Genomic DNA, 25,105 nt, shown 5'->3' on the forward strand with positions numbered 1-25,105 from the left:
AATTTGAGGAAGATGCTTTACTGTGCGACTATGCAAGAAAGAGGAAGGAGAGAGGCAGAAGACACTAACTCAAAGAAAAGGGCTTAGTCTCATGTTAAAATATGCATGACTGAATGGATTTCCACTTATTTTAAGTTAAAATGAAATGCTTAACATATGGATATATATTATTAAAAATTATTTCTGGTTCTGCATACTTCAGTAGCTGGCTGATCCTTATCTTACCGGATAAGTGGACACTGACTGAATGTATTTTATTATGTATCTGGCCTAAGGAAGGCTATATTCTTTGACTATGGAATATTTGGTATTATCATTCTTACTACTTTTGAACAATTTCACTTTCAGGTTCACGTTTTTTTAGTGCTCCTGAATATTTTGCATGCCTGATTCCAGATAATTAGAAAATTGCTGCACCTTCAATATAAAACTTACTCAAATATAGTTGAGATTTAACAGGTCAAGACAAACTTTGCAGATTTATGTCCTTCCTTCCCGCATCCCACATTCTACCTATTTTTCTATTTTCTATTTAACAACCAGTCTGAATGTTAATTGGAAAGGTGGTAGGTAAAGTTAAAAAGTAGGTAAAGGCAGACTTGTAGCACACCTGTGGATCCAGCAAATCTTGAATTCTGCCATTTTTGGGGAATTATTGATGGATATTTGTGTATGTCAGGTGTGTGTTTTAGAATGATTAAATTCATCTCTTAGTTCTTTGTTTTTTATTAGTTTCTTTGAGGGGGTTCTTTTCTCTGTCCTTTTCCTCTGAAAAGTATATCATAATCATAATTTATCATAATTGGCATATTTATATCAACTAGGAAAAAAATAACTTTAAGGAAAATGTTTCTCTCTGCTTTTACAGAAAAAAGAATCCTCAATAGACATTGCTTAGTATTAACTTATTTTCCCTGCTTCTGTAGTGTGGAGTACTGACATTTAAAAGACTTTAATTTCTATTGATAATAAATGAATGCACAGCCAGAGAAGAGAACTCTAAAATAATTAGAGGGATGCATGTCAAGTTTTTCAGGCCCTCATATTAATACACAGTGCATGCTGCTTCTTATTGTTGCAAATGTCAACCTTCTTTTAGGTAAGTGTCTTTTGGGAAATGGTTTACTCCACTTCAAAGGGATATAATAAAAGAAAAGGGCTTGGGGCAATATTTAAGCAATGAAAGAAACACAGGACATTTATGACTAGCTGAGAGGAACTGATTGCCTTTGGCTGTGCCTTGGGAAATCCCCAGGAAACACAGTAAGTTGTGATTACTATTATAAGTTAAAATGATATAAAGCATGCAGAGGAATTTGTGTTTTTCTTATGGGTGATACTGCATTTCATATTCTCAGCACACCATCAGAGTTCATATCTACCTCTGTGTTTCTTACTGAAGTACTAGCAGGAGATGTATTATTGAAAATCGCCAAAGAATAACTTTCAAGAGGATCAATTTAAGAAAATGAAAAGAATGTAAAGCTAAGTCTATCTCAGAAAACATATATGTTTTCACATACCTCAATTAAATGTCTCTCATTAAACTAGAAACATTTTGAAATTAATCATATCAAAATTTGTACTGAGAATGTTTGTTAAAATATGCATGGTAAATTTCTACTATGTGTATAACTGTGGCAAATAACATTAGAGGTAAATAAAAAAGAAGGGCATACATTTAATTTTATCAGTGCATGTTCACAGTGGTTATTTCCTTAATAGACATAGAAATGTTTAGACCTGGCAGCATTACTGGGGGGATGTGAGGATTGGATTTATTATTACCCTTATAGGTTTTCACTTCTGAGTTTCTACCAGGCTGTTGAGAATATAAAGGAAATTATCTCACAAATCTGTTATTTTTTTCTTTATTCATTTCGTGCATTTTCCCTTTTCTGGTAGTTAAGAGATCTAACACCAAATTTTAATCACTTTATGGTCTCAGTTTTCACTGCACTACCTTCAAATTCAGAACATGGCTGAAGAATTATGTCATGCGTGTCCCAGTGAAGATACCACCAAACAGGCTTTGTGTGAGCAACAAGGCTGTTTATTTCACCTGGGTGCAGGCTGGCTGAGTCCATAAAGAGAGTCAGCAAAGGGAGATAGGGGTGGGGCTGTTTTATAGGATTTGGGTGGGTAGTGGAAAATTACAGGCAAAGGGGGTTTTTCTCTTACAGGCAGGGGCAGGGTCACAAGGTGCTCAGCAGGGGAGGTTCTGAGCTAGGAGAAGGAATTTCACAAGGTTAATCAATCAGTTAAGGTGGGGCAGGAACAAATCACAATGGTGGAATGTCATCAGTTAAGGCAAGAACCAGCCATTTTCACTTCTTTTGTGATTCTTCACTTGCTTCAGGCCATCTGGATGTATACGTGCAGGCTTGGGCTCAGAGGCCTGACAAATTATTCTTGAAATGAGGTCTGAAATGCTAACAATAAAATTCAGCCTGATTATCACTATTTTTGGTCATGCAAAGATAACAAACTGGGTAAAAAATTGTAGTCTATTTAAAGGCACTTTGGCCTTGCAAATTCTGTATACTGTCTGGTTTGATTAATGAGCAAGTGACTTTATCACTGTATGTCAACCAAAGCAACAGATTGAAGGCATGCCTTGGGCAGGTCTATGCTCCAAAAGGGATTTTAAGAGGCTAATACTTTAATGTGTTTAATTTGGATGCTTTAATTAAGGGTTAAAATGAATATCAAAGCAAAAATCTAAATAAGCACAAAACTAGTAGTCATTTCTTGTATAATTTAAGTACCTAAAACGCACACATCTGAATACTTTCAAATTTCGGGGAATTGCCAAGCCTTTTACAGACTACATGTTTCCTGAACTGTTAACCCATGTCTTCTAATTAACCCTTGAAGATAGTTCTGGGTGCTACATAAAAGCTTGAAGCATTACTCATATAAGCTTAAATAGAAATTCCACCAAAATGCATTAAAGAATATGAGAATACTCATATGTTTATCAGAAATATCTCATCATTATTTAAAATTTTATCATTCTACAACATTTACAATGATTATATTAACTAAATCCTACATTTCTACGTGTATATACCATGATGGGACCAAGGTCAAATTTTTATTTTACTTGTGAATGATAATTTCAGAAGCTGAGCATTCTTCTGTAAATGCTGCTCTTACATAACTCAGATATTTTCTTGAACGACTGCTTCTTAAACTATTTAAATATCAAGAGAACTTTAACTTCCAGAGGGTGTAAGATAATACAATTAAAACTCTAATTAAAAAAAACCATACCCCTTTATATTCTAATTGTGTACTTTTTAAATAATATTACAGCTCTTTAGTCACACACTTATCTGCAACTCTGAGATCCAAAACACAAATAAGCAAACCAAATCCCCTGATAAGTGAAAGTTCTTTTATGAATTATACGGTAACAAAATCCTACCTGAATTGAAAAGAAGCTATTTACAGTTTTTAAAAATCAAAGTGTGGTTATACTTTTGCTGCAGAGATATTAATGTCTTTGATGACACCAGCTCCAGATGTAGCTAAGGGTGTTTTTTGTAAATTCTGAATAATTCTGGATTCTGAAAAATCACTTGGCCTCAAGCTTTTGGATAAAGAGTTACTTAAGAATTTTCTTATGTTTATATTTCCATTCCATGTCTAACACTGTTTTGCTTTTTGATGTGTGTGCCCGAGGCCAGGGAATAAGTGCTGAATTCTTATTCAATTATAGTTCAGGTATTATTTTAAGATTTTTCCTAGGTAAAAATGGTGTTGACTCTTACCCTAACAAGATGGTATGTTACTCTTTTCTATACCTATGTTCTGAGCTACACCAACAATCTCTCTTTAGTAACCACTTCCAGAGGAGTAGGAAGGTATTAACAACGTTCATCACATTTTTTTTTTTGTTCTTTTTAAGGCGTTTTTTTTCCTTTCTTTCATGGATTTCTGTTCTTTACATTCGTTCTCTGTGACAGACTCATGTGCTTATTACAGGTCTAATTTACAGTGAAGACAGTTTATAACAGAAATCACAATACTCATAATTCACAAAGCAGTCTCTAATTGGCTTTGTCCTCATACTCATCCTGATTGTAGAGACTCAGAATCTGGTGGACAAGCTCCTGGGATGCAGAGGCCAAAATAATTCAGTTCAAGGCTGTCAGTGCCACTTTCCAGCTTTGTAGCCATGGAAATTTACTTTGCTACTTCTCCCTCTTTCCCATTTGTGGTAATGGAAGGCTATTATATAGTATGGAGATAATATATGCTTCAGATAATTTTGTCATTGCTAATATAATAAAGCATTTTAAATAAGTACATGGTATGCTATGAAACACTGAAAAAAATAGTTAAATAAATGTAATGATATTCATGAACTACAGGTTGTGTGTGGGGAAAAAAGCCCTGAAGTGCAGTAGTTCTCTACTGGATTTATTAAGCTCCTATGGTTAAGCTGAACACTAACTTATTCTTAAATATGTCTTGCATGAATAAGTTCTATATCTGGATTTAGATATGTTAATATATTAAATATTGTTAATTGTTTTAATTCATTGTCTTAAGTAATAGATGGATTTTTTTAAATCAATATTTTAGAAAGAAAACAGTAGAAGGAAAATTATGTGGGTAAATTGAATAATCTAGGCTTTGTCATCATATCTCCTTAAATATTTTCTTTTAACTGGTCATAAGTTACTTATGCTAAGCAGTTTTCTGTAGCATAGTACTTTTTTTCCCCCATAGGTTATTGGGGAACAGGTGGTGTTTGGTTACAAGAATAAATTCTTTAGTGGTGATTTGTGAGATTTTGGTGCATTCATCACCCAAGCAGTTTACACTGCACCCAGTTTGTAGTCTTTCATCTCTCACCCCCTTCCCACCCTTTCCTCCTGAGTCCCCGAGGTCCATTGTGTCATTCTTATGCCTTTGCATCCTCATAGCTTAGCTCCCACTTATGAATGAGAACATACGAACATACAATGTTTGGTTTTCTATTCCTGAGTTACTTCACTTAGAATAGCAGTCTCCAATCTCATCCAGGTCGCTGCAAATGCCATTTACTAATTCCCTTTTATGGCTGAGTAGTATTCCATCATATATATGATATACATATATACATACATATATATATGATATACATATATACATACACATATACATATGATATACATATGATATATCACAGTTTCCTTTTGTTTGTTTTTGAGATGGAGTTTCGCTCTTGTTGCCCAGGCTTGAGTGCAATGACACCATCTCAGCTAACTGCAACCTCTGCCTCCTGGGTTCAAGTGATTCTCCTGCCTCATCCTCCCAAGTAGCCAGGATTACAGGCACACGCCACCATTCCTGGCTAATTTTGTATTTTTAGTAAAGACAGGGTTTCACCATGTTGGCCAAGCTGGTCTCAAACTCCCGATACCACAATTTCTTTATCTACCCATTGATTGATTGGCAGTTGGGTTGGTTCCACATTTTTGCAATTGCAAATTGTGCTGCTATAAACATGTGTGTACAAGTATCTTTTTCATATAATGGCTTATTTTTCTCTGGGTAGATAGCCAATACTGGGATCAAATGATAGTTCTACTTTTAGTTCTTTAAGGATTCTCCACACTGTTTTCCATAGTGGTTGTACTAGTTTACATTCCCACCAGCAGTGTAAAAATGTTCCCTGTTCACCACATTCACACCAATATCTATTATGTTTTGATTTTTTGATTATGGCCATTCTTGCAGGATAAGGTGGTGTCCCATGGTGATTCTGATTTTCATTTTGCTGGTCATTAGTGATGAGCATTTTTTCATATATTTATTAGCCACTTGTATATCTTCTTTTGAGAATTGTCTATTCATGTCCTTAGCCCACTTTTTGATGGAATTGTTTTTTTTTCTTGCTAATATATTTGAGTTTGTTGTAGATTCTGGATATTTGTCCTTTGTCAGATATATAGATTGTAAAGATTTTCTCCCACTCTGTGGGTTGTCTGTTTACTCTGCTGGCAGTTCCTTTTGCTGTGCAAAACCTCTTTAGTGTAATTAAGTCCCGGCTATTTATCTTTGTTTTTATTGCATTTGGTTTTGCAACTTGGTCATGAACTCTTTGCCTAAGCCATGCCTGAATGGTTTTTCCAATGTTATCTTCTAGAATTTTTATAGTTTCAGGTCTTAGATTTAAGTCCTTGATTCATCTTGAGTTTATTTTTGAATAAGGTGAAAGATGAGGATCCAGTTTCATTCTCCCACATGTGGCTTGTCAATTATCCCAACACCATTTTTTGAATAGTGTGTGCTTTGCCCACTTTATATTCTTGTTTGCTTTGTCAAAGATTGGTTGGCTGTAAGTATTTGGTTTTATTTCTGGGTTCTCTATTCTGTTCCTTCCATCTGTGTGCCTATTTTTATATCAGTGTCATGCTGTTTTTGTGACTATGGCCTCATAGTATAGTTTGAAATCAGGTAACGTGATGCCTCCAGATATGTTCTTTTTGCTTAGTCTTGCTTTGGCTATGCTGGCTCTTTTTTTGGTTCTATATGAATTTTAGGATTTTTTTTCTATTTCTGTGAAGATTGATTGTGGTATTTTTATGGGAATTGTGTTGAATTTGTAGATTGTTTTTGACAGTATAGTCATTTTCACAATATTGATTCTACCCATCCATGAGCATAGGATGGGTTTCCATTTGTTTGGGTCATCTGTGATTTCTTTCAGCAGTGTTTTGTAATTTTCCTTGTAGAGGTCTTTTGACTCCTTGGTTAGGTGTAATCCTAAGTGTTTGTTTGTTTGTTTGTTTTTTCAGCTATTGTAAAAGGGGTTGAGTTCTTGATTTGATTCTCTGCCTGGTTGCTGTTGGTGTATAGAAGAGCTACTGATTTGTGTGCATTAATTTTGTATCTGGAAACTTTGTTGAATTCTTTTATCAGTTCTAGGAGTTTTCTGGAGGAGTCTTTAGGGTTTTCTAGATAAACAATCATATCATCAGCAGACAGTGACAGTTTGACTTCCTCTTTACCAATTTGAATGCTCTTTATTTCGTTTTCTTGTCTGATTGCTCTGGCTAGGACTTCCAGTACTGTATTGAAGAGAAGTGGTAAGAGCGGGCATCCTTGTCTTGCCAGCTTTCAGACGGAATGCTTTCAGCTTTTCTCTATTCAGTATTATGTTGGCTGTGGGTTTGTCATAGAGGGCTTTTATTACATTGAGGTACGTCCCTGTATGCCAATTTTGCTGAGAGTTTTAATCATAAAGGGATGCTAGATTTTGTTGAATGCCTTGTGTGCATCTATTGACATGATCACATGATTTTTGTTTTTGATTCCGTTTCTGTGGTGTATCACCAAAGTACAGTACTTTTAAAAGCAATAATTAGGCTTCTTATGGTAATATCTAATTATTTGTCACTCCAACACTAGTATCACTTGGAAAAAAATAGGTTAACTCTCCTTTATTTTTAACTGATATACATATTATACAAATAAGAAAGTCTAAAATAAAGTTTATAAAGTCTGGGTTCAATAAATGAACACTTTGGTAATACACTATCTTAGATTTGGCATTTTATTAAAAAATAAATTTGGCTATTTTGTCTTTATGCTGACATGTGATGACTTTTTAAATTTTTTTATTTTTATTGATACATACTATTTTTACATATGTATGGGATACATGTGATATTTTCTTACATGCATAGAATGTGTAATGATCAAGCCAGAGTGTTTAAGGTATCCTTGCCTTAAGTATTTATCCTTTCCTTGTGTCAGAACATTTCAAGTCCTTTCTTTCAGCTATTTTAAAATATACAAAACACTGTTGTTAACTATAGTCACCCTACTCTGCTATTGAACATTAGAGCTTATTTCTTCTTTCTAACTGTATGTTTGTACCCATTAACCACCCTCTCTTCATCACACCATCCACCCACCCATTCTTCCCAGGCCCTAGTATTTATCATTCTACTCTCTACCTCCATGAAATTAATGTTTTTAGCTCCCACATGAGTGAGAACATGCACTATTTTTTTTTCTGTGCCTGGCTTATTTCACCTGAAATAATGACCTTTAGTTCTTCCATCTTGCTGCAAATGACATGAGTTATTCTTTTTTTATGGCCAAATAATATTCTCTTGTGTATATATACCACATTTTCTTTATTCATTTGACCATTAATGGACACTTAGGTTCATTCCATATTTTTGCTATTGTGAATAATGCTGCAATAAACATATGGGTGCAAGTATCTTTTTGAAATACTAATTTATTTTCCTCTGCATAAGTGCCCAGTAGGGGATTGCTGCATCATGTGGTAGTTCTATTTATCATTTTTCAAGAAATATTCATACTGTTTTCCATAGTGCATGTATTAATTTACATTTCCACCCACAATGTATAAGAGTTCCCTTTTCTTTGCATCCTTGCCAGCATCTGTTTTTTTTTTTTTTTTTTTTTTTTTTTTTTTTTTTTTTGTCTTTTTAATAATAGCTATTCTAACTGGGTTAAAATGATATTTCAATTTGGTTTTGATTTGCACCTCCCTAATGATTCGTGATGTTGAGCATTTTTTCAACTACCTGGTGGCCATTTTTATGTCTTCTTCTGACAAATATATGTTAAGATAATTTGTCCAATTTTTAATGGGTTTATTTAGCTTTTCTTTTCCGTTAAATTGTTTAGGTTCTTTGTATATTCTGCATATTAGTTTCTTGTTTGATGAATAGTTTGCAAATATTTTCTCTCATCCTATAGGTTGTCTCTTCAGTCTGTTGAATGTTTCTTTTGCTGTGCAGAAGCTTTTTAGTGTAATAGAATCTCATTTGCCTACTTGTGTTTTTGAGGTCTTAGCCATAAAATCTTTGCCTAGAGCAATGTCCTGAATTGTTTCTTCTATGTTTTCTTTTAGCAGTTTTATAGTTTCAGCTTTTATATTTGTCTTTAAACCGTCTTGAATTGATTTTTGTAGATGGTGAAAGATAGGAGTTCAGTTTCATTCTGTTGCATATAGATGTCCAATTTACCCAGCACCATTTATTGAAGGGACTCCTTTACTCCAATTAATTTTTTTGGTGTTTTTGTCAAAATTAGTTAACTATAAAAACATGGATTTATCTGGGGTACTCTATTCTATTCTATCGGTCTATGTGTCTTGTTTTTGTACCAATACCATTCTATTGTTATTACTCTAGGCTTGTAATAAATTTTGAAATCAGTTAGTATGTTGCCTCTGGTTTCATTCTTTTGGTTCAGAATTGCCTCGTCTATTCCAGCTCTTTTTTGGTTCCATACACATTTTAAGATTTTTTTTTTCTATTTCTGTGAAAAATGACATTGGTATTTTATTAAGGATTGCACTGAATTTGTAGATTTCTTTGGGTAGTATAGTTACATTAATGATGTTAATTCTGCTGGGATGTCTTTCCTTTTTTTTTTGTCCTCAACTTCTTTCATCAGAATTTTGTAGTTTTCCTTGAGTAGGTCTTTCATCTCCTTGAATACATTTATGTCTAGGTATTTTTTGTAGCTATTGAAAAATGAGATTACCTTCCTCATTTCTTTTTCAACCAGTTTATGATTAGTATATAACACTACTGATTTTTGTATGTTGGTTTTTGTATCCTTCAACTTTACTGAATTTATTTATCATATCTAAGAGTTTTTGGTGGAGTCTTTAGGTCTTTCTGTAATAGAAATAAGATCATGTCATCTCCAAACAGGGATAATTTTACTTCCATTTTTTCAATTTGGAATGCCTTTTCTTTCTTTCTCTTACCTGATTGTTCTGGCTATGTCTGCCAGTACTGTGTTGAGTAGGAGAGATAAAAGTGGATATCCTTGTTTTGTTCCTGTTCTTAGAGAAAAGATTTTCCAGTTTTTCCCATTGTGTCCAAGGTTAGCTGTAGGTTTATCATATATGGCATTTATTATCTTAAGGTATGTTCCTTTTATGCCTATTAGGCAGTTTTTTTGAGTTTTTATCATAAAGGAATGTTGAATTTTTCCAAATGCTTTTTTACAACTATTGAGATGATCATATGGTTTCTATTCTTCATACTGTTGATGTGATACATGACATTTATTGATTTGCATAGGTTGAACTAGTCTTGCACCTCTGGGATAAATGTCACTTGATCATGGTGTATTATATTTTTGATATACTCTTAGATTTGATTTGCTAGTATTTTGTTGAGGATTTTTGCATCTATGTTTATCAGGGATATTGGACTGTAGTTTTCTTGTTGCACTTTTTTCTGCCTTTGGTATCAGGGTAATACTGACCTCATAGAATGAGTTAGCAAGAATTCCCTTCTTTTAAATATTTTTGAATAGTTTCAGAAGAATTGGTATAAGTTCTTAGAAAGTTTCGTACATTTCACCAGTGAAGCTATTCAATCCTGACTTCATGAGACTGATGTATTCAATTCTGGACTTCTTTTGGCGGGGGTTGGGGGAGACTTTTTATTACTGATTCAATCTTATTATGTGTTACTGCTCTATTCAGATTTTCTGTTTCTTCCTGTTTCAGTCTTGGTAGGTTGTATGTGTCCTGGTATTTATCCATTTTGTTTAAGTTTTCCAGTTTGTTAGTATATATTTGTCCATAATAGTCTCTGATTATCTTTTTTGTTATTGTGGTATCTGTTTTGTCCTTTTTTTTTTTTTTTTTGGCTTCTGATTTTATTTGTTTTTTTCCTCTTTTTCTTGGTTAGTCTAGCTAGTGGTTTATCTATTTACTTTTTTAAAAAACAACTTTTTGTTTCATTGATCCTTTATTTATATTTTTTGAGTCTCAATTTTGTTTAGTTCTGCTATGGCTTTTATTATTTCATTTTTTTCTACTAATTTTGGGTTTGGTTTGTTGTTGCTTTTCTAATTTCTTGAGGTGCGTCATTGCATGGTTTCTTAGAAATCTTTCTATTTGTTTGATCTAGGGTTTTGTTGTTATAAACTTGCATTTTAACATTGCTTTTGCTGTATTCCATAGGTTTTGATATGTTGTGTCTCAATTTTCATCTTTTCAATAAATTATTTTATTTCTTTCTTAATTGCTTCCTTGACCCAGTGGTTATTCAGGAGCATGTTGTTTAATTTCCATTTATTTGTACAGCTTCTAAAGTTCCTATTATTGATTTCTAGCTTTATTCTATGGTGGCCTGAGAGGATATTTGATATATTTCAATTTTTTAAAATTTGTTGGGGCTTGTTTTGTGTCCTAACATATGGCCTGGAGAATGTTCCATATGCTAAGGAGAAGAATGTTTATTCTGCTGTTCTCAGATGAAATAATCCGTAAATGTCTGCTAGGTCCATTTGGTCTAAAATGCAGTTTAAATCCAATGTTTCTTTGTTGATTTTCTGTGTAGATGATTGGTCTAATGCTGACAGTAGGGTGTTGAAGTCTCTAACTATTACTATTATTGTACTGGAATCTGTTCTTCCCTTTACATCTGGTAATGTTTGCTTTATATATCTGGTGCTCCTCTATCAGGTGCATATATGTTTAAAAATGTAATACCCTCTCACTGAATTGATCCTTTAATCATTACATAATGAGCCTTTTTGTCTTGACTAAAAAGTCTGTTTCACCTGAAGTAAGTATAGCTACTTCTGCTCATTTTGGTTTCTGTTTGCATGGAATATTTTTCCATCTCTTTATTTCTGTCTATATGTGTCTTTGTAGATGCAGTGAGTTTCTTACAGGCATTGCATAGTTGGGTCCTGTTTGTGTTTTGTTTTGTTTTTTGCCTTCAGCCAGTCTATATCTTTTAAGTGGAAAGTTTAATCCATTTACCTTCAAGGTTAATGTTGATATGTGAGGGGTTTTTTTTGTCATTTTATTAATTGGTTTCTCATTTCTCTATCCTTATTTAATTCTCCTTATTGTTTATCATTCGTGTTGGGTGGTTTTCTGTGATGGTAACATTTGAGTCCTTTGTTTTTCTCATTTGTGTGTGTACTGTAACACTGAGTTTTATATTTTTGTGTGTTTGCCTGATTGTAGATATTATATTTTCATTCCCACATGTAGAACTCCCTTAAGCATTTCCTGTATGACCAGTCTAGTGGTTATGAATTCCCTCAGCTTTTGCTGACCTGGGAAAGACTATTTCTTCTTCGTTTATGAAGGATAAATTTGCTGTATAGCATGTCCTTGGCTGCCAGGTTTATTTATTTTTTCTTTCAGCACTGAATATATCACTCCATTCTCTCCTGGCCTGTGAGGTTTCTGTTAAGAAATCTGCTGTTAGTCTGATGGGATTGCCTTAGAAGTGAGTCGATGCTTTTCTGTTTTTGTTTTTAAAAATCCCTTTGTCTTTGACTTTTGACCATTTGAGTATAATGTTTTGGGAAGTCCTTTTTGAATTGCTTCTCTTTGGAAATCTCTGAACTTCCTGTATCTGGATGTCTCAATCTCTTGCTAGAGTTGGAAAGTTTTCAGTTATTATTTCAATAAGTGTGTTTTGTATTCCTTTTATTTTCTCTCCACCTTTGAAAGACCCCCAAAATTAGAATATTTGGTGGACTTATGGTATCCTATATGTCTCATAGACTTTGTTCATTTATTTTTATTTTTTTTCCTTTATCTTTGTCTGACTGAGTTATTTCAAAAGACCTGTCTTCAAGTTCTGAAACTTTTTCTTCTGCTTGATCTAGTCCTTTGTCAAAGCTTTGAGCATTTTGTATTTCATTCAAGGAATTCATCAGTTTAACAGTTTCTATTTCGTTCTTTCTTGTGATATCTATCTCTTTGGTAAATTGCTCATTCATATCCTGAATTGCTTTTCTGATTTCTTTGTATTGTTTTTCTGAGTTATCTTGTTTCTAAGTGAGCTTCTTAAATATCACTACTTTGAATTATTTTTCTCAACAAATTTCTTCATTGGAATTGTTGCTTGAGAATGATTGTGTTTTTGGAGGGGGGGGGGTGTCTTATTTCCTTGCTTTTTCATGTTTCTTGTGCCCTTATATTGATATTTGCACACCTGGTGTACTAGTCGCTTCTTTCTATTTTTTGAATTTTTTTTAATAAGAAAGGACTTTTTTCCTGAAGATGTATCTGTGGTGTTCGTTGGATAAGGTGCTTTGGCTTTAATTCTGGGCATGTGCCATAATATAGTCTCTATATGATTTATTGGCTATCAACAGTGTCAGTAGTGTCTATGATTTCCACACCGGCTGAGGGTGTGTTTGTTTGTGGAGACTGTGGTAAAGTTTTACTGGAGATGAAGATATTAAACAGGCCGGTCATTTGGCCACAGTACAGGAGTGGCAGGCCAAGCATGCCTGTCCTTGAGCCCCAAAGCAGTAATGCTGGCAGCAGTGTTAGTGGGTTTAGGAAGAGTGATTCTTGGGCCTCCAGTCAGCTTGCTTGAGTGCTGGTAGTGACAACAATGGGTCAGGTAGGTGGGAAGGTTCTTGGGCCTCTGGAGACCACCCAAGTTGGTATTGCATGGGTGATAGCAGCAGCAGTGGTGAGACAATCATCTGGCCCCCAAGAAGTCCACTCTACCGTTAGTGGTGATTGCAGTGGACTGGATGGATTAGTTCCAGTGCTCTCAAGTGGCACATACAGGTGGGTGCCAGGTGTGATGGTAGTTATCAGGTTGTGTTTGCCCATCCTCAGGCCTCTGGAATAAGTACACAGGTGCTGAGAGAGGTGGATAGGACAGGGTGATCCCCAGAACCCTGGTGGAATGCTTGGGTTGGGGCAGCAGTGATTGCACTGAGGGCCTGCTGCTGTGGAGGGTGGTGTTGTTTTCCTTGGCAGCAGACATAAACAAGTGGTTTAGGAGTGAGAGCATTGGCCACAGGTGGTGTCTATAAGTGGAGTGTAATATTTCCTCAGGGCATTTTTAAATGAACAGAGACCCTTCTACTGAAGGAGACTGGGTTGCTGCCATTGGCTCACACTTGGGCTCTGACAGCAGCCAGCAGCAATACCTGGCTGTGGGAAGGAAATGTCAGTGGTGCTCCAGAGATGTGGAGATGCAGGGACTGTTGCTTCCCAGGGAAGGATGCAGTTGGTGGGGGTTAGGCTCTCAAAATGGTGTGGTGCTCTACCTGCTTAGGACTCAGGGCATGTTTGGCCCCAGTGTGAGCTCCCTCTATGAAGCAATGTCATTGGGTGGTCTCTGAAAAGCTCCGTATGTTAGTCTTGGGGCTTGTGTGAGTTGAGGGGCTCTTCTGTGGCTAGAATTGCAGAAATCCACCATGGAAATGTAGACACCTGGTGGTCACTAACTTACCCTTCCCTTACTTTGGGGAAAAAAATCTCTCGAGGCTCCCAGCTGTTCCCAGTTGAGCTGGCTGCCTCACATTCTTTTCCTTCCATGTCTTAGGCATTTCTTGTCATTTTTCATTGTATTTCAGCATTTTCTTTCTTAGGGGATCTATTCAAAATATGATTATCTATTCACTCTTTTGGTTCTTATTTGTGGAGGGATCAAGTATCACATGCCTTTAGTCAGCTATCTTGAAGCCCCTCCCTGATGGAATTTCTCATTGTAAAAGATTTCATTGAGCATAAACCTATAACTAAATTAAATGACTCTGACAGTGTAATGAAAAAATACAAACGCAAGGCAGCCACATGTACAAAGTGCAATCAAAAAGAAACTTCATTGATACAGAAGTAGGTAACTGGAGGGGAGAACTGTGATCTGGGGAGACAACTCAGAGGATGTCAACCATATGACATCAGATTTTTCATTAGAATGAAAGAAGTATCATGTAGTAAATGCCTTGGAACCAGTTAGATAAAAATGTAAAGCCAAGGTCTTCTTCAGCAGAATTTTGTTTAGCTATTCTGGACTTACTTAATTGTGACTTTCCCGTGATTTATCTCAACAACTTGAAGTTTTTGATATTAGGAGACTAGTTTCTCCAGTCAGTGTATTATAAATATATTACTTTTTCATAGTTTACATTTTTCTTTGTAAGTAAGTTTGTTCCTTGTTTGTTATAGGAACGCATTGTAGTATTCCTCTTTCCCTAGTTAAATCTCTAATGAAGATCAGTCCTAACATATTACAGGCCTCAGAAATATTTTTCAAATAAATAGAAAGCATGTGTTTTTAGTTTGTATTTTGATATTTAATAATAGAGCTTTTAAAAAATATTAGTTTTTGTTATTTTTAGCTTTTTATTACTTAGACTTGATGTAACCCGTTACAAAGTTAAAAAAAATCTTGAATGTTTTTGTCACAAATAATGGTGTCTTTGCCTTAAATAATGATAACTTTTTAAAAAATCAGCCTTGTATAGTGAATATTGTGCTGTAGATTCAAATAAACCTGTGTGTGCATATCCCACTTTAGAATCTTCCAGATTTAGGCAGATCTTCTTTCTGATCTAGATCTTTCTTGACTTCTAAATCATGAATTATACAGATGTGACTTTATTCCATCTCAAATGCAATGCTGAAACAGTGCTTAGATAGCCTGCCATGATTTCTGCCCTTAGACTCAAAGTAGTAAACATTAGTCTTATTCAAGATTCTGTCTTATGTCATTCAATGCTTGTTAGGGGCGAATGACTGATGGAGTTGGTGCTAACAACCTATACTTGGGTCTATACAGCAATTTTATAGATTATTATGCTTTCTTCTACATGGAGGTTGTAATCATTTCATCAAATTTACTCACAAGTCGCTCTTCAGAGCAAAATGTATTTAAACCTACCCCAGGCAAATTCCAATAGACCATAACTTCTCCCTAAATAGATTAGAGACAGAAACATATTCTTAGACAAAGGAAATTTAAGCAGGGATTTGCATGTCTTATTTATCATGCTTTAATGCAATCGTGCAAATATTTTACAAGATAAGCTCCCTCTTTAGTATGTCTTTATAGGTCCAAGGCCTTAATATTAGGATTTGCTATTCTTTATTAGAAGTAAAGTTCATTAAAATTTGGCAACAGGGATCATTTTGTGGATCCGCCACTTTAACTATTTAGCTATCCTTAAAAACTTAATAATTCCTTAACTGATTCTGAACCACATCTAAAATTACTTAATCCTAAAAAGAATTTTTCTGTCAGCAAAAATGGAAACAATAATAAAAGAAAATAAAAACTGGTAACTACCTCAGGGACTGTCGTGGGAACTAAATGAGATCATCCTTTTCGTGTGCTAAGCATAAGAGCTTTGCAGAGTAAATGTTCAATACATATTATTTAATCTTTTAAAGATATTCTTGTCATTTCCAAGTTATTATATTTATAATGAATTATTGATTCACTGAGATTTTTATTTACTTAATGTTTTAAAACATGTCCTTGAGTATAATTCTCTGACAGAGGTCATTACTAGGAATAAAAATATATAATTTAAATTGCAATATGCGTTTGTACAGCTCTCTTTTAACTGGAGGGATGTAGAAACTATTTAGATGTGTTCATTCTAACTTTTATGCCCTTCATACACAATTAATATTTTCATGTAATAACTTTTTTTCCTTTATTAAATAATGCTGCTTTTTCTATGCTTTTGTTGATGCATAGATTAGGGCCATTTTATTGAAGTCTTTATCTTTCCTTTTTATAGTATTTGAGGTAGAAAAAGAAAAGAGCAACTACTAATGCACTGCTTAGTTTAAAAGATTTTGAGAAAATGTTTGCATAAGCTAAGGAATTGGTGCAAGGGAACCTACTTTTTAAGGAGGCCACTTCATAAATATCATGTGTGTTCTACTTTTCACAAAACTTCCTGTCAAATTTAAATGTTCCCATCTTTTGCTGTAATTTTTATTTTACTTTCTTGTTTTGGTGTGTTATATATATTTTTTACTTAATTTCCTACAAACATTAATATATATTTGTCTGCCAAAAATAGGAACTCATAGGACTTATTTGATAAAAGCAGCCTCTTAAGCCACCTTTATTTATTTTGATTTCTATTCATTTCTCCACCATTTTCTACTGTTACTAATGCTGACATCATTTGCTCCAAAAAAAAAAATTTGTTTTATTTACAGGGCACAGCTTATGGAAGTGCTCCTGTACCTTCTCGCAGGCAATTATGTGAGTCTCTTAAATTCAGCTCTGTGTTGTAAACATGACTGTGTTCCTGTGCTGTAGCATGGCATGCTGATTGAGACTAAATGCCCAAAGGTCAATATGCAATCCCCAGTGTTGTATATTACCTATAATGTGTTTGTAGTAAATGGTTCCCTTTGCCTCTTCCTTATCTGTTTGTCATTATCCAGCCCATTTAAGAAACCTGCATTGCAATGTGGCCAACTGCATTGAGACTAATGGCTCAAAGTCTGGGGCAAAGAAAGAAGTGACTCTTACTTAAGTTTATTTTCATTTAGCAACAATATTAGCACTCTCTCGCTCAACTCAGTAAGGTTTCTTAAGTTCTAACTCCTTTTACTTATTGGTTCAAAGACTCCTTATATCACGCACAGTTGTGTTTTTGCCACAGCTAATGAGACCTTTCCTAGAAAAGGAAATCCATTAAAAGAAATACTTCTAGTGATTTTAAAGCAAACTTGACATTGTAACAACGTTAGTTTTTTTCCCCAAAGTCATCACATTTAGAAAATTGAAATTAATCTATAAATTTTTAGATAGAAAGCCCAGATTTTACAACCTTGCTCAGCTGTATTATAAATATATGCACCTCGGCAGAGTCAGATACCTGCATTTCAGTTCAGGAGATTTCTGTGACAGCTTGTCTGCTTTAACATGTACTTTTTGTCAATGAAAAATGTATATGTAAATGGAATATGTAGACTCTCCAAAGTGCCATCAGACTTTGAGAAAGAGCTATTTTCACTGCGCATTCCATCCATGTCTTTCCTCTTTTCCCACACCAGCATCCATCAGATAATCATGGTTGTTTACCTCTATTATAGACTGCTACAGCAAGACACCCATGTGACTCTAATTGTCATGCCTAACAATAAATGCAAAGTAAATCCATCTTAATATGATGTTAAAGGTGATTCAAAGGTACAGTCCTGTTTGCATAATGCTTTTCTTCACTATTGGCAGAAAAAAACATATGAGTTGATGACATTCACTGAGAAGGATCCGTGAATCACTTCAACAAAAAATGCAGGACTTTGCACCATGATAAAGCTGCCCAAACAACAAACAAAAAAATATGTACTTTACTATCTCCTTTCCAATGAAAGAATTTTGAAAGTTTGGGTTCTTATGAATATAGTTGCAGCAGACAGAAATGCTAATGTGAACAGAAGATGGGGTTTAGATATATTAAAAATCCACCTGAAGTTAAATAATCTCCCAAACATCTCAAATTGTCCTTTGCTGTTATTTCTTTTCATAGGTCTCTCTATCATCTACATTTCTAATGTACACTAAAGATATGGCTTCTTAAATATAGGCATTACTGCAGTATTAATTAATGAAAATTGAAAACTATAGCAAAAACTTCAATGGGTTTTTTTTTTTTTTAAGATGTGTCTCTTTTTAAAGAAAAAAGTCCTTGTGCTATATGTTATATTTCATTGAATATAAAAGAATGCTGTTATGGAGATAGAGAAGATATTTTTACTAGAGATTTGGGGAACTGTGAATTTATTATATGTGCTATGAAACCATAAGCGGAAATATAAAGGGTATGGAATTATTATCCTTAATTTGAATTAAACTTACCTTTCGCTTTCACAAAATCAAAATGTATTTATATATAAATAAAAATACTGGATATTTGAGATTTTAGATCACTGGTTCCAGTTAAGTGAGTTAATCCTACTAAAAATAGAAAGAAAAATAAAAAGATGTACGATTTCTGTAAGTCTGAGGGTCTTAAGTTGCAGTATTTACCAATATGTACCACCATAAAATGGATATTACCTTCCTAAATGTGCGGACTTGGCAAAGATAAGTATGTAAGATTCATGAATTTGGAATGCTTATTATCACATTTTCTTTTGGTTAAATGCAAATTTTAGGATCTCTGCATTACACATTAGAAGAACCTCCTTGAGTATTTGTAATTGTGGTGCTTATCAAAGTTGTTATGTAGAAGGAATGTATGCTTTTTTTCTACACACAAATGTTAGAATATCAATAGTAAACATTTTTGTTTCTACCCTACTTCCTGTGAATGCCTATCTAGAAATTTTATAGTTGGTTCTTGATTCTAGTTTGTTTGTTTTGTTTTTTTTACATTTCTACCTACATCACAAGGTGTGATGAATACTTTCTTTCTTGAAGTTACAATTAAAGTTTTAGTTTTTTTTTTTTATTCAATTTTAAGGACTTTGTTTTATGGTTGCCATTTTAACTATTTCAAAAATATATTCAGTCAAGAAATTTTCCTTAACAAAAATTTGAAATGGAATTTAGCAGCAGAGAGGGATTGCTTAGATGATGATATGATTAGAAAGGCTGTGAATCTACAATGATAGGATTCACTCTCTATCTTGGAAAGCACTGTATAACTCTTAATTAACAGGCCCACACAAATATGCATTTATTTGTTGCTAATAATTTATCAACGTTACATTGGAAATAATATAGTTTTGGTTAGTATTTTCCACTTTCAGAGAAAATGCTTGATGAAGGTTAACTAAGTTGGATAATGTGGAGTCTTGGAAAGTTATTTGAATGCTGCTAGTACATTTTTATTTAAATACCAAAATGATGCATCATTTATTCAGATACAGTTCTCTTCTCAATTTCCGATGGGTTTATGTTTTAAAATTGTAATCAATATTGTTACATGAAACTTTATCATGTGTTGGGTATAACCTTATCCACATGTGATATGAATGGAGATCTTTAACATTTGGATAAAATTTGGCAAAGATGTGACCCATAGATTACTGCCTCAACATTCAAAATACAAGAACTGATTTCCATTTGGTTATTGTTTTCCATTTTGTGACCATAATTACTACTTTGAGTTCCAAATTACAGAAGCATGTAACTCTAAAATTTAATAAACCATAAATATGTGTTCTCTAGAAAAAAATAGTAAGCCTCAAATTTCATAATGCATTCAACAATTCAAAACCAATTTGGTTAAAAAAATTAAATGTAGGTCACATGCTTTCATATTTTATAACATGGCTTCTTTATTTCTCAGTATATGAATGAAAGCAGCACCAAATGTTTGTAAGTTGTCTATTCAGGAGTAGTTATCTAATTTAGCTGAGTCATTCATCAGATAGTTCAGTGTTAACCCAACTGAACTGAATATACATGAAAATAATACTGCCTTGCTATTCAAAATCAGATAGCAGTTATTTTATAGCACAAATGGGACTGAAATTATATATTTAAAGTGGGGTACCTTAAAAACATACCTGCCCTAATTTCCAGTCAAGTTTTTTTCCTACTAAAGAGCAATTTTTAAATTCAGAATTCATGAACACAAAAATTCAAGAAAAAAGTCAGGAAAACAAGGTATTTACTGAAAATAATAGTAACCTCAAAGTCAGAAAAAGTAGTTCTAATAAGTGTCTCTAAGAACAGATGTTTCTGACTAGTTTTTGCACTGTGCCTTCTGATTTATTCCCTTTTCTTCTCAATTAATCAGTTTATTTCCTGTCATTTCCCTTTTTTCTGTATCTACTGTTCCACACAATGTATTTGCATTATTTATCATTCTATTTTAGATGTAGCTTTGATTTTATTTGTTTTCTTCATTCTTTGCTAGGCTTATAAACAGGATAGGACCAAGCTTCCACAGTAGTGAGGACTAACATAACTTTTCCTGTAACTGTGTTTGAAATATATCTTCAGATAATCTGTCTGGTAAGGTTGCTTCAATCCTGAATAAACCAATGCCTACTTGACTTTGCATTCTTAGGGAACAAAAGCAAGTACATTGTGTCTATAACTTCACATTTAAGTGCACATATGTATTTAGGATTAGAGAAGCTCTAATCTTCATAAGGTAGGCTTCAGTCAGAGAGAGAATAGCAGGGAAAAGTTTTAAGTGGCATGATAAAATCATCCACATACCACAGGAAGAGGCTAAGCTAATACAATAGATAGCTAGAAAGAGGGAAAGGCACAAAGGAAAAATGAAGTATGTGTTATAATCCTGTGGAAGGCAAATTCTGAATATTGCCTTTCTTTTGAGACCACAGTAATGATTTTACATGTAATTGAGCTGACCATTTTTGAGCTACTAAAGAGTAAAAGTTATGCTCTGTTCTGGTAAAAGAAAGAAAATAAATGGCATTTTCTTTGATATATAGACAACAGTAATTACTATTCTAGGCTATTGAGTTTATTTAGGATATATATATATATCCTTTATATATATGATATAGATATACACATACATACACATATATACACACACACCTTCTGGTTTTAGCGTAGGATGTAGAAAGCTGGAAAGAACATTGTTCATACCCTTATAATAACAACACAAAATCTGGAGAAAATTCAAATTCACAATTTTTCTTTAACCATCAGAGAGTTAAATTCACACAGCAACCAACTAACCTGTACATAAGTAAAGATAGATACTGACAAGCAAGGTAAGACCAGTTGTAGCAGACACAGCCAGAACATAGAATTTTGCAAAAACAACAACAACAAAAAGGTTAATGAATCGATGAGTCAAGTGTGAGACAGGAAGGAAATATAAATATGGTGAGAATTTGCACCTGATTACAGGCTCTTTATAGACCTCACTGAATGCTCACATAAAAATAATAGCAAGATTCCTGAGAAGCTGTCCCTTGTGCTAAAGGCTTGAAGAAGGGAACAACAGCTACTACAAGAAAGGCACAAAACTCTATTCCGTTGCTTCCCTCCTTTATCCATACAAAACAAAAGCCTAAAATGCAGGGGAAAGAGCAATAACACAGTCTCTCTTAGGACCCTGGTGAAAATCCATTGCAGCTAGGGGAAGGGAGCAGAAAAAGATCGTTTATTCTTGGGACAGATACAAAAATACATGATGGGCCTAGAACCACAGGTGGAGAAGAGGCTGTAGTACTGAGAAGGCCATATCAGTGACAGCCAAGAACATAGTGCCTGCTTTAAGACTTAGAGTTGATCAGAGAAAGAGAATGCCTCCCTTCTTGTTTTATAGACTAATAACGATTGAGTCATAAATAACAATGGGATATGACTAGGAAAGTCACAAGAGTGTGGAAAGAGATTTTCTCTGAAACACAGTGCAAAGGAGAGACCTAAAGCCAAAGGAGGGACGTATATCAAGAAAAACCCTATGACAAACCAGTCACTATTCTAAATGCAAAGTACTGTTAGAGAAAATTTAAGCTTGGGGGTAACCATAGCAACAATAACAAACCCAGCTCAACACCTGCCTTTATTGACCTAGACTCCCACACTAAAGGCTTCATAGAAGGAAAAGCATGCTCATTTCTGGGCATACCGCTGATTTATTAAAGTCTATAATGTCCTACATAAGATGTCTGCTTTCCACAGAATTTCTGGGGCATTCAGAGAAGGAAGAGAAAGCAAAACACTGCCTAGTGATAAAAGAATCAACAGAATCAGATTCAGATATTATGAAGATATTGGAACTATTAACAAGGGGAATTAAAATAATTACAATTATTGTGTTAAATATTTTAATGGAAGAGTTTGACAGCGTGAAAGAACAGATGTCTAATTACGGAGGTAGAGCTGTAAGAATGAATTGAATGGAAATTCAATTCATTAAAAGCTCAGTAACAGAGATGAGGAATGCGTGTGATGGTCTCATCTGTAAACTCAACACAGCCAAGGAGAGAATTATGGACTTGAAGAGAGGTCAATAGAAATTGCCCAACTGAAACACAAAAGGAAAAAAAATATGTGGTGGGATTATGGGATGGGGGAAGAACATTAAGGAGCTGTGGAAAAATATCAAGTCGTCTAATTTATTTGTAATTGAAATCCCAATGGAAGAAGAGAGAAAACAATAAAGAAGAAATGTTTGAGAAAAATGGCTACAAATTTTCTAAAATAACGGCACATACCAAATTATAGATCCAAGAAGCTTAAAGAACAAACAGATAAAGAAGAACAATAACAACAACAAAACACAATCAGGCATATTATATTCAAAATGCAGAAAATCAGACAAGAAAAAGTCTGAAGGCAATCAGAAGAGGGAGAAATACATGCTATCTACAAAGAAACAAAGACAGGATTATAGTAGACTTCTCATCAGGTACTCTGTAAGCTATGAAGTGGCATCTTTAAAGTTTTGAGAGGGATAAACTAACAAGCTAGCTACAAAACATTCTATAGTCAGTGACTATATCCTCCAAGAATGAAGGAGAAATTGAAGTTTTTCTCAGACAAATAAATACTGAGAAATGTATTGCCAGCAAACCTGCACTATGAGAAATGTTAAGGGAAGAAATTAACACTGAGAATGGAATGAATGAAATGAAAACTTTGCTTTAAAAATACAATATACATAAATATCTGTGCTATGTTTATATATAATTTATGACATGTTGTGATTTAATGTGTGGCCTTATTTAAATTATATTTGCTGCTAAGATATTACCAAAATGACCATATTCCCAGTGTTTTTGTAGTTTATGCCTCTTACCTGTATACTAGCTGTCTTGCGGACATTTCTTTTTATTTGTGTATATGTGTGCATTTATCTGTTAATACAGTTTTATAATATATTAAAAGTTAATGATGAATCAGAAAATATGCACCCAGTATGGTACAGAGGAGAGACAGGAACCAATATTGAACTATTAAAATATGAATCATCTAGTACTTCTTTTGCTATCCCATACTTCTATACCTCAATGATTATAGTATGTATTTCATGTTGTTACAGTTTTGTCTTACCAAAATTAGCATATTCTTTTTTTATAGAAAACATATTCAAATATTTGAACTGTTTGAAACTTAACATTAATTTTACATTGTCATATGTGCTAACTAAACTTTTCATTACTCAAAGAACATTTGCCTATTAAGAAATTATTCTAAAACAGAATGATAACATTTAAAGATTGAAAATTGAATAAATAAATTTAATAGATAAGACATGTTGTGGGCTAATCCTAAAACAAAATAAAAGAATGTCTTGATTTTATATTTTCCTTTTAAATAGTTAATGAGCTAACTAGTAAATTAAGTTACCATTTTTAATAATTAGGAATAATCAGAATATTCTCTTAGAACTTTGACTTTTTTTGATTATTAAATTAGCACCTCTTATTAAAATCGATTTTTTCTTATATATGTATTATTTTATAATTATTTTATCTTCCACAGTATTAATAAATGTCTTTAAGCACCCAAGAGGGTGCTGGCTTTATTAAAGTGTTGGAGCCCTCCTTATTAAAGCTTGCAGATAGGTAGTAAGATCACTAATAACATAAATTAAAGTCAAGATTAAGGCAACATATTGAAGAAATATATTAGTAAATATAATTTAGATTTAGCAGTTAGGGCCCATTGATATCATGGATTTTGAGGGTAAATTTAATTTGATCTGTTATTACTTTTCTAGAATGTGTAAAATGTTTCTAAGGCTCTGTACTTGTTCGTTCTCGCACTGCTGTAAAGAAATACCCGAGACTGGGGAATTTATAAAGAAAAGAGGTTTAATTGGCTCATGGTTGAACAGACTGTATAGGAAACATGATGCTAGCATCTGCTCGGCTTCTGGGGATTCCTCAGGAAACTTACAGTCACGACAGAAGGCAAAGGGGGCACACACACATCACATGGCTGGAGCAGGAGCAAGAGAGAGAAGGGAGGTGCCACACAGTTTTAAACAGCCAGATCTCATGAAGAACTCGCTTGCTATCATGAGAACAGCATCAAGGGGATGGTGCTAAACCATTCACTAGATAGTGCCCCTATGATTCAGTCACCTCCCACCAGGCCCCACTGCCAACAGTGGGAATTACAATTTGACATGGGATTTGGCGGGGACACAGATTCAAAGCATGTGAGGCTCTGAGTAAAGAAAAGCATGAGAAATTGCCATGAGCTGACAATACATAATTGTAAATGTTCCTAGAGATTCTTGATTTCAATCCATCCATATCACAGATAAATTCTTGAAAAATTAATTGGTTTACCCAACATCCAAGACTTTGTGATAAACGCAGACTTCTAACTCATTTGTCCCATTTTTTTTTCTTCCAAGGTTGTTTTCCTTAATATTTCTGTTAAAGCATAATGTCCTT

The 25,105-nt window shown here is 34.0% G+C and overlaps 1 protein-coding gene across 7 annotated transcripts in view; it reads left to right on the plus strand.

Annotated features, from left to right (window-relative positions):
• CCSER1 (coiled-coil serine rich protein 1) overlaps positions 1 to 25,105 on the plus strand; it is a 1,462,495-nt gene that overhangs the window by 1,127,676 nt on the left and 309,714 nt on the right. For 2 of the 7 annotated variants that reach the window (XM_054554170.2, XM_054554169.2), the window contains one exon: positions 16,961 to 17,006. The exons of the other annotated variants lie outside the window; for them this stretch is intronic. In XM_054554170.2, coding sequence (XP_054410145.1) covers positions 16,961 to 17,006 — 46 coding nt within the window. The remainder of the gene's footprint in view (positions 1 to 16,960; positions 17,007 to 25,105) is intronic. 7 annotated transcript variants of the gene reach the window in all.

Source organism: Pongo abelii, chromosome 3 (assembly GCF_028885655.2).
Source record: "Pongo abelii isolate AG06213 chromosome 3, NHGRI_mPonAbe1-v2.0_pri, whole genome shotgun sequence".
Classification (NCBI taxonomy): Eukaryota; Metazoa; Chordata; class Mammalia; order Primates; family Hominidae; genus Pongo; species Pongo abelii.